General features: G+C 36.4%; 2 protein-coding genes across 2 annotated transcripts; both read left to right on the forward strand.

Annotated features, from left to right (window-relative positions):
* The first annotated feature begins 3,481 nt into the window (after positions 1-3,481).
* Positions 3,482-7,364, forward strand: LOC140871172 (uncharacterized). Its single transcript, XM_073273605.1, has 8 exons — positions 3,482-3,518; positions 3,974-4,114; positions 4,687-5,066; positions 5,169-5,419; positions 5,577-5,695; positions 6,206-6,608; positions 6,833-6,907; positions 7,163-7,364. Exons 1-8 carry the CDS (start codon positions 3,482-3,484, stop codon positions 7,362-7,364), a joined length of 1,608 nt encoding a protein of 535 aa, XP_073129706.1.
* A 150-nt stretch (positions 7,365-7,514) lies between these two features.
* On the forward strand, positions 7,515-7,919 carry LOC140871173 (uncharacterized). The gene is made up of 2 exons (XM_073273606.1): positions 7,515-7,716; positions 7,780-7,919. The coding sequence occupies exons 1-2, from the start codon at positions 7,515-7,517 to the stop codon at positions 7,917-7,919; spliced, it is 342 nt and encodes a 113-aa protein (XP_073129707.1).
* Positions 7,920-10,603: the final 2,684 nt, after the last annotated feature.

The following is a 10,603-nucleotide window of genomic DNA, read 5'->3' on the forward strand; positions in this document are numbered from 1 at the left end:
TTGTGTCCGACTACAGTGATTTTGCTAAGTTTGGCATGATATTAATTGATTAGTGTTCAACTATTGTAACTCATAGGTTTTGAGTGGGCCGATTGTAACCGCTTGACTTATGGTTAGTCTAGGCATTTTCCTAAGATTAACCTAGTTAGTTAGTTGACTAAGTTAGTGCCAGCAATGAGTTAATTCATCAGTGGACATGAGTTTTGTTCTAGGTTGTTTCCTTAGAACAGTAGTCTGATGACCTTCGTAGGATGAGACTTCGTGATGATGGGTTTTCATCAGGATGCCAGGTCCAGTATATGACGAGAGTTGTGGACTATGAACATGATTTGATGTGAGGAGGCGTGACCCTATGTCGATGTACCTGGGAGCCTTTGTGCATCAGGAGATGGCGGTGGGAAGGCTACTCAGTCTAGAGTTTTGATAACAGTCACGACGAGGTATGACCTTGGAGTAGATATCAGGATTGATATCAATGGTTAGATATCATATAGTGTGTCAGGGATATTGGTTTGGGTTTTATGCTGTGAGGAACAGTCTTGGAGGGATTTTCTTGACGAGTGTGTATTGTGAAAAGATAGGTTTTGACCTATGAGGTACTGCTAGATGGATCGATCTAGTAGGTAGACGGATTTCTACCAGCAATGGCTAGGGATTGTCATCAGGGTTATGATTAGGATTTCCTTGTGACAGGAGTTATCCAAATATCCTGGATGGGATGTTGTTACGAGACTTCGACTCGAATAGGAGAATTGCTCCATGATGATTGACTTCGTCAGTAATGGATTATATCAGATGCTAAGGATTATACAGGACTATTTGAGGTGTGAGGGAAGCATGGCCTATACCCTTGAAGCCTTGATGGTTGTCCAGGTGGGTTATCGAGGTAAGCTACTTCAGTCTTAAATTATTGCACAGTCTTGGCGAGGGATATAATCAGGAGCGTGTGCAGAGATAATGGAGATCCTTAGGATTAGATTTAAATTCGAACCTGACGAGCCTTGGCATTCATTTCGAATGAACGAGGCAAGGGATATTGAGTCGAAGGATAGCGCTAAATATCGTCTGTTGTTTTCAAAGTTAGGGCCCATGATTTTTCTGTGGGATGGAAATTGATAGTCGTGTTTGGGTTGCATATTTTACTTTCATTTTATCATGGTTTTGCATGCATTTAGATGCTTTAATTAGGAATTTTGTTTGTATTTCATATATTGTTTATACATTACATGTTCCCCGATTTATTTTGTAGGATGTGGCATTTTGAAGAACATCTGGGTAGAACTTTGGTCGCTCCATCCGTCAAACTCTACGGATCGAGCGAGGGAGTCAAAGCAAGGAAGAATTAAGAACAGAGATTTGGCCGCTCGATCCGCCAACTTCAACCGATCGAGCGGCAGGAAGAAAAATTGCGGAAATTTGAACAGAGATTTGCTCTATCGATCCGTCAACTTTTACCGATCGAGCGAGCCGCGCAATTCGGGAAGGAATTTGTAATTTTGAAAACTCTATTTTTAAGGATTTTAGTCTTTTATTAGGTCTTTATTCCTTTTTTCTGATTTTATTATTAGACTTTTTGGAGATAGAACACCAAGTATTCATTGGAGGCTAGGTTTTATTCCAACTTTTCTTAGATTTCTTCTCTTATTTTAATTTTTCTTTTCATTTTTCATGAATCGTTGTGTCTAGTTTCTAGAACTTGGTTGAGGAAGACAAGCTCTTGATTTTATTTGTTGTGAGATTCGAATTTTCAATGTTTAATTATTATTGAGTATCAAAAGTTGTTCTGGATTATTTCATTCTTGTATGTGAGATTTTTGGACTGATCATCCTATGAATTTGCTATACAATCTACTGCTAAATTAGAATTCAAATCCGTAATTTTTTGAATCACCTAATTTGTGAAGCAGGTGCGATTAATAATCGTCCGATTGTGAGTTTATTAATTTGTAGGAACAACAATTGACTAGATTAAATACATCCGCTTGTGTATGTGTTGTCTAGATTCATCAGTTTTACTAGTTTGCATGCTGCCTTGAGTTTAAATCTAATCGCTTGTATTGGGTTGATTCATTGGTAAGGGTTAATGTAGGACATTTGTGTCTTGTTAACTAAGATTAAGGTGAAATAGGAGTTAAATTTCCAATTATGAATATTCAATTAGGATTAATTATTTTTTAGATAATCGATAATCGAATGAATAATTTCAAGGGAGTAGTCGACCGATACCAAGGCTTGTTTTTAGTTGATTTCTTTGCTATAAGTTTTAATCTTGCATGTTAGTGATCAAATTTAGTTTTAATTTCTTTTACTTTTTAGTAGTTAATTCCAAATTTCAAGCCCCCTTTATTTTATTTTAGTAATTTTTAAAAACACGATAAATTTCACTTTTCTCGTGGAAATGATATCTACTTGCAATACTACAAAATTTATTTATCTGATTTGAGTTGGGTAATTTGGACGCGACACGACTGAGCGTTACCAAATTTTGGCGCCGTTGTCGGTGAATGATGTTTAATTTATTGTGTTCTTTTTATTTTTATTTTTGTTTAATCTCATTTTCTTTTATTTTCTTTGTTTCTAATACTTCTCCGGTGTTCATTCTTTAAGGTGACTCTTCTGAGGAAGAATTTTCATACGACCCGGAGATTGATAGAACTTTGCATAGGCAAAGGAGAGAAGCTCGTAGAAGACAAGAAGAGGACGAAATTTAGACTGAAATTCCTGAGAAAGAGATGGCTGAAAACACAAATCTGAGCCTGAGACAATTTTGCACTCCTGAACTAAATCAACAGCATTTATGCATTACTTTTCCTACTTTAGAAAATAATGCTACATTTGAGCTTAAATCTGGACTAATTCACTAACTACCTTCTCTTCATGGTCTCACAGGTGAGGATCCTCATAAGCACTTGATGGAATTTCATGTGGTATTCACGAGTATGAAACCTCATGGAGTGACTGTAAGGCCCGGGATTATTTAATTTTAATCCGAGAATATTTAATTTGGGCTAAACTCTAAATATTCCCAAATGAAATATTCTCGGATTAAAATTAAATAATCTCGGGCCTTACAGTGACAGAGGAGCAAATCCAACTGAGAGCCTTTACTTTCTCTTTGAAAAGTGCTGCAAAGGATTGGCTGTACTATTTACCCTCTACATCCATCGCAACTTGGACTGAAATGAAGAGGATTTTTCTGGAGAAATATTTCCCAGCTTCTAGAGCAGCAAATATCAGAAAGGAAATATATGGAATCAAGAAATATATAGGGTAATCACTTCATGAATACTGGGAGCGGTTCAAAAATCTGTGCTAGTTGTCCGCAACATCAGATAAGAGAAAACTTGTTAATTCAATATTGTTATGAAGGTTTGTTACCACATGACAGGAGCATGTTAGATCATGCACCTAAGAATAGTAATGAGGTAAATGTCTCTTCTCTTGAGAACAATTGGTTGAACTGACGTCTCTTGTACGTCAAATGGCTGTATGGAATGGAGAAACTGCAAAGGATTGTGGTATTTGAGCTGCAGTGGGACATTCTACTGACATGTGTCCCACACTTCAAGAGGATTCAGTGGAACAGGTGAATGCTACTAGCGGATTTCCTGGACCACCATAGCGGAAGTATGATCCATATTCCCACACATACAATCCAGACTGAAAGGATCATCCAAATCTTAGATACAGAAATCCCTAAGCGAATCAACCTGGACCTCAGGCACAACCACATAATCAAGCTAAGAGGCCACCGTATCCTCCACAACAGCAGCGTCCTTAGATTCCAGCGCCAGGTAAGTTTCTTGAAAATATAGTTAAGGAACTTGCAAATAATACTTTGACTTTCCTACAAGAAACCCGAGAAAGTGTCCAAAACTTGAATAACGAGATGGGACAGCTAGCCACTGCAATCAACAAGTTGGAAGCACAACATTCCAATGCTTTACTATCTCAAACAATTTGAACCCAAAAGAAAACTCAAGTGCCATCACTTTAAGGAATGGGAAGGAATTGAAAGTCAAGGAAAAGGAAGTTGATGCTTCGTCCAAGAATGAGAAAAATGAAGAGCCAAAATTTGATGATAAAGAAGCATCACAGGAAGAAGCGCCACAAGGTAAGTTTCCACCTCTCTCTGAATATAAGCATGTTGCCCCTTTTTCCTTAGAACTTAAGGAATCTAGAAAAGATGAAGGGATTAAGGAACTCTATGAAACTTTTCGTAGATGTGAGGTAAACTTTCCATTGCTAGATGCTATTAAGCAGGTACCTCGATATGCAAAGTTTTTGAAGGAATTGTGCACAGCAAAAAGGAAGTAAACATTGAAGGGTTTTCAGAAAGTGGAGTTGGGTGAAATGTGTCTGCGGTGATTCAAAGGAAATTTCCTGCAAAGTGCAAAGACCCATGTATGTTTTCTATCACATGCACTATAGGGAATGTTATACTAGAAAAGGACATGTTAGATCTAGGAGCATCGATCAATGTTATGCCATATTTTATTTATGCGTCCTTGAAACTTGGTCCTTTGAATAAAACTGGAATTGTCATACAATTAGCTGATAGGTTTAATGCATACCCTAGGGGAGTAGTGGAAGATGTTTTAGTGCAAGTAAAAAATTTTGTGTTCCCTGCTGATTTTTATGTGATCGACATGGAAAATGGTGATAACAATAGTCCAATTCTGTTAGGTAGACCATTTCTAAAAACGTCGATGACTAAAATTGATGTTCACAGTGGCACACTTACCATGGAATTTGATGGTGAGGTTGTAAAGTTTAATATCTATGATGCCATAAAATTTCCTAACAATGATGATTGTGTTTATTCTGTTGACATTGTGGATTATTTGGCACAAGAGCATTGTGAGCATGCAGGAAAAGATGAGCTAGAGGTGGCTATTACATCACCAAGTCAGCAGGATGATGATGATGGGATTTGTTACAATGGAGAAGTGAAAGAAATTGTGAACACTCTGAACAGTGCCCCTGTACCTCAATCAGGTAATCTTGCTTATCTCTCTTTACCAATTTCTAATACTCGACGTCTTCCATCTGTTTTGAAGGCACAAGTTAATGAACTGAAAATGTTGCCCAAACATCTTAAGTATGTTTTCCTTGGAGAAGGAGAAACATTTCCAGTTATCATCTCCAACAGTTTGGAGGCTGAACAGGAAGAGAAACTCGTCGCGGTTCTAAATGAGCACAAGACTGCTATTGGGTGGACCATAGCAGATATCAAGGGAATCAGCCCTTCTACATGCATGCATAGGATCTTGATGGATGAAGGAGCAAACCCCTTGCGTCAGCCGCAAATAAAGTTGAACCCACCCATGATGGATGTGGTGGAGGCTGAAATTCTCAAACTCTTTGAAGTTGGAGTAATTTACCCAATTTCTGTCACTCAGTGGGTCAGTCCTGCCAAGTGGTTCCCAAGAAAACCGGGATTACTATTTTATAGAAAATTAAATGCTGGAACCCGAAAGGACAATTTTTCTTTGCCCTTTATTGATCAAATGATTGAAAGATTAGCATGTCATTATTATTATTGTTTTCTTGAAGGATGTTCTGGTTATTTTCAGATTGCAATTGCACCAGAGGATTAGGAGAAGACGACATTCACTTGCTCGTTCGGCACCTTCGCGTATCGGCGTATGCCATTTGGACTCTGCAATGCACGACCACATTCCAACGGTGTATGGTTAGTATTTTTTATGATTTTATTGAGCACATCTTAGAGGTATTTATAGATTATTTTACTATCTATGGTGATTCATTCGAAAAATGTCTGTCTAACCTTGCTTTTGTCCTAAAGCGGTGTGTCAAAACCAACCTAGTTTTAAATTCTGAAAAATGTCATTTTATGGTTGGGCAAGTTATTGTTTTGGGTCATTTTGTCTCATCTAATTGGATTGAAGTAGACAAAGAAAAAATTTATATTATTCAGTCTTTACCTTATCCCACTTGTGTGTGGGAAGTGCGCTCTTTTCTAGGACATGCAGGTTTTTATAGGAGATATATTCAGGACTTCGCCAAGATTGCATCTCCCATGTGCAAACTGTTGCAGAAAGATGTCCCGTTTGAGTTGATGAGCCATGCAAAACGTCGTTTGACAAACTTAAGGACTCATTGACTTCAGCACCAATCATCCAACCATCGGACTAGAGCAAACCATTTGAAATCATGTGTGATGCCAGTGACTATGCCGTAGGAGCGGTATTGGGACAGAAAGTTGGGAAAGCATCGCATGTCATCTACTACGCCTCGCGTATTCTGAACGATGGCCAACGGAATTATTCCACCATTGAGAAGGAGCTCTTGGCTGTAGTCTTTGCTTTAGAAAAATTTCGTTCTTATTTACTTGGTGCTAAAGTTTTTGTTTATTCTGGTCATGCTGATCTTCGATTTCTGATGGTGAAGAAGGAGGCGAGGCCAAGATTGATAAGATGGATACTACTCTTGAGCGAATTTAATATGGAAATCAAAGATAAAAGAGGAACAAAAAATCGAGTAGCTGACCACTTGAGCCGTCTGGTTCATATTGATGAGGAGATGAGCTTGCGAGAAGAATTTCCTGATGAACAACTATTTTCAGCGAGCACAGCATTATCCTGGTATGCACATATCGTAAATTATTTAGTTACTAATGGGTTTCCCTCTGAATTTTCCGAAGTTCAGAGAGATAAGGTCTGAAGCGATGCTAAGTACTTTGTGTGGCATGACCCATACTTATGAAAACACTGCGCCGATCAAGTCATACGAAGATGTGTCCCTGCAAGCGAGGTAATCCATATTCTCACATTTTGTCACTCATATGCTTGTGGTGGTCATTTTTTAGCGAAAAGAATAGCGAGGAAGGTGCTAGACTGGGGATTTTTCTGGCCGTCCATATTTTGAGACGCTTACGTTTTCTGTAAGTCGTCCGCTCAATGACAGAAGACAGGTAATATATCCCAGCGAAAGGAGTTTCCTCAACAACCTATTTTAGTTTGTGAAATTTTTGATGTGTGGGGCATCGACTTCATGGGACCTTTCCCCAGTTCCTTTGGATATATATATATATATTACTTGTTTTGGATTATGTCTCAAAATGGATGGAAGCTAAGGCCACCCGTACTGATAATTCTAAAGTAATTGCAAAGTTTATCAAGCATAATATTTTCTCTAGATTTGGGATTCCAAGAGCCATTATGAGTGATAGAGGGACTCACTTCTGCAACCAAATTGTGGCGAGTTTGCTGAAGAAATACCATGTGACTCACAAGATTTTGACTGCATATAATCCACAATCAAATGGCCAAGCCAAAGTTTCAAACAGAGAGATCAAATCTGTTTTAGAGAAAACAGTGAATCCGACAAGGAAGGACTGAAGCTTGCAATTGGATGATGCTCTGTGGGCCTACAGAACTGCGTTCAAGACGCCGATTGGCATGTCAACATACCGGTTAATTTTTGGGAAACCATGCCATCTGCCCGTGGAATTAGAGCACCGAGCTTATTGGGCCATCAAGAACTTTAAAATGCAGATGGATGAAAGCGGCGAGAATCGAAAGTTGCAGTTGCAGGAATTAGAAGAGATCCACAATGATGCATATGCCAGTTCAAAAATCTACAAGGAAAAGACAAAGGCCTTCTATGATAAGATGATTTCTAGAAGGGAGTGGGAGTTCGAAGTTGGTCAAAAAGTCCTGCTATATCACTCACGACTTCGGTTGTTCCCAGGTAAGTTGCGTTCTATATGGATTGGACCTTTTGTTATTACTAATGTGTTTCCTCATGGTGCAGTTGAGATTCAAAGCTTGGAGACTTCGAAGATATTCAAAGTGAATGGACAACGATTGAAACATTATCATGAAGGGGTCCAAGCGAATGATGGAGAGGACGCGCATGATCTAACACTTGATGCTCCACCAGGGATTGAATAAATAACAGCATACGGTCGAGCTATAAACTGTCAATTTGGCGCTGACTGGGAGGAAACCCAGTGTTCTTTGTTTCCTTTCCCTTATTTTATTTTATTTTCTAGTTTTTGTTCTTTGCTTTTTTTATTTCGGATTCTCAAAAAAAGTACAAAAGTTTTTTTACTTGTCTGCTCGATCGGTCAAACTCTACCGATCGAGCGAAAATTTCTCTGCCTTTTAAAAAATTTTGGTTTTGTGTCTCGCTCGATCGGTCAAACTCTACCGATCGAGCGAGAAATACTCTGGAAAAGTTTTTTTGTTATGTTTAGCTCACTTGATTGGTCAAACTCTATCGATCGAGCGAGAAATTCTCTGCCCCTCATTCTTTTAATTTTTTTTAGCTCGCTCGATCGGTCAAACTCTACCGATCGAGCGAGAGTTCTGTTCCATGAATTAAAATCGTGATTCCCCTCTTCTCTCTCTCATTTCCCTCACTATTTTTCTAAATCCCTAAACCCCCAAACCCTTACCTTCTACAATCTCTATAATTCAATTCAACTTAAATCACATGGACTCAATCAGCAGCCACACCGCTACATCTCTGGTCATCTCTTCCGTATAGATGGATCTCTCTCCGCCATCACTCACTCACGCCGCACACCTCCACCTTGCTCTATTTCGTCGACCGATTTCTTTGCTTGGCCGTGCTACAACTTAAATTGTAATTCACCCAAGTGTAGGTTGTCTGCAAGTAATATACTCGTGAGTACGAGATCGATCCACGGAGAGGATGTTGTAAGTTTAATTTTAGCAATAATATATTATAGATGAAAATATTATTATAAAACTTCAAATACACAAATTATAAAATTGTCAAGGTTTCAAAGGTTCATTGTTGGTTTATTTAAGATTGCTTAATAAAAATAAATAAAAGAAACTAAAATAAAAATAAACATAAAAGAACAATGAAATATTTAAACAAGTATATCATATAATATAGTTCCCACTATATTAATATCAGATTAACCGATATTTAATACATGGTACCCATAATATATATATAGATGAATAAATATAAACATAAAAAGAACAATTAAATATTTAAACAAGTATATCATATAATATAGTTCCCACTATATTAATATCAACTGATATTTAATACATGGTACCCATAATATATATATAAATGCATAAATATAAATTGACATAAAAGTAAATGTTAGATCAAATCACAATATTTTATTTAGAACAACCGGCAGAGCCACGCTATCGTCTAAATAAAATATATGACTTTATGTTAGATGCGATAAAGTAAATGTTAGTTGCGGAAAAGTAAAAGTTAGATGCGAGAAAGTAAATGTTAGTTGCGGAAAAGTAAATGTTAGTTGCGATAAAGTAAAAGTTAGATGCGAGAAAGTAAATGTTAGTTCAAATCACAATATATTATTTAGAACAACCGACAGTGTCACGCTATCGTCTAAATAATATATATGACTTTATTATAAATAGATACATATATTTATAGTATATAATTATTGTAGTATTTATTGTATCATATTTGACAACAAATCAAGGTAACCACATTCAAGGTACCAAGCATTTGATGTAAATAGATAACAACAAATCATCCAAAATTATACCTACAAATAAAGATCAATTAGTAAAAATAAAAATAGAAAAGAAAAGAATATACAAAATATAGACAATCTTACTTGACCAACAATGAAACCTTTTCACCTTGACATAAAAAGATTTAGCTTTCCATGAACATGAAACTCAAGAATAAAGATAAAAGAAATTTCATACTTGAACTTGAGAAACTTGCACACTCAAACTTTTATTCTCACACACACAATATTTATTTTACAAATGAAGAATTCTCTACACTCTTGCACACTACAAAGCTTATACAACACATCTATTTATAGGCCAAATGAGAGGAAGAGTCCAAGGCTCATTAAATGTGAAATAGTAAAGTTGGTGGGTGCTTGTCTCCTTGAATGTCAATACCATGACCCAACTTTAATTGGCATGTTTGATGCCTTAGACCACCGATTCAGCCTTTCTTTTCAACATAGAACACGTAGGATATTTTGTGTAGATGTGTTTGGACAACTCATTCACCCCTTTTGGATAAAATATGAAATACTTATGATATTTTTACTCCAAGCTGGTCATAGTAAAAGTAAATCTATCTCCATTTTGATGTTTTATTATTTTGATCATTTTAATGAAGTTTTTGGAATTTCTTGTCTTCTACAAAGTTGAAGATGCCTCTTTTGTGATTCTACAGGTTTTGAGATTACTCCATTATGACCACTGTAGCTTGAGTAATTTTATTTTTACCAAACCTGCGCAAACCGTAAAATACAACATTTTAGTAAAACATTTAAATGTAAACACATAACACTAAAATAATACAACTTCATAATTTTAATTAAACTTAAATTTTAAAACACACTTTTTAACATATAAATAATTACAAATTTTAAGTTTCATCACACCCCCAAACCGGCTAATTACTAGTCCCTTAGTAATAAAATATCATAAAATATCATAAAATATCATAAAATCACAAGTTAGATTTTTATTCCTTAATATATATATTCAAATTTACAAACTTTAAAATTTTAAAAACACACTTGTGAGGAGATCATATGTTTATTTATAAATCTCATTATCAACCAATATATTAATATGTAATTGGA

This window comes from Henckelia pumila, unplaced genomic scaffold (assembly GCF_033568475.1).
Source record: "Henckelia pumila isolate YLH828 unplaced genomic scaffold, ASM3356847v2 CTG_429, whole genome shotgun sequence".
In the NCBI taxonomy this organism is placed as follows: Eukaryota; Viridiplantae; Streptophyta; class Magnoliopsida; order Lamiales; family Gesneriaceae; genus Henckelia; species Henckelia pumila.

What these genes read in the sequence shown, in the direction of transcription:
- LOC140871172 (XM_073273605.1), top strand. Translation starts at nt 3,482, where the DNA reads ATGGCTGTATGGAATGGAGAAACTGCAAAGGATTGTG. An exon ending in ACAGGAAGAAGCGCCACAAG is followed by an intron (nt 4,115 to 4,686) that starts GTAAGTTTCCAC and finishes CAATTCTGTTAG; the next exon opens with GTAGACCATTTCTAAAAACG. An exon ending in CATCTGTTTTGAAGGCACAA is followed by an intron (nt 5,067 to 5,168) that starts GTTAATGAACTG and finishes GAGGCTGAACAG; the next exon opens with GAAGAGAAACTCGTCGCGGT.
- LOC140871173 (XM_073273606.1), top strand. Translation starts at nt 7,515, where the DNA reads ATGCAGATGGATGAAAGCGGCGAGAATCGAAAGTTGCAGTTGCAGGAA. An exon ending in ACGACTTCGGTTGTTCCCAG is followed by an intron (nt 7,717 to 7,779) that starts GTAAGTTGCGTT and finishes CTCATGGTGCAG; the next exon opens with TTGAGATTCAAAGCTTGGAG.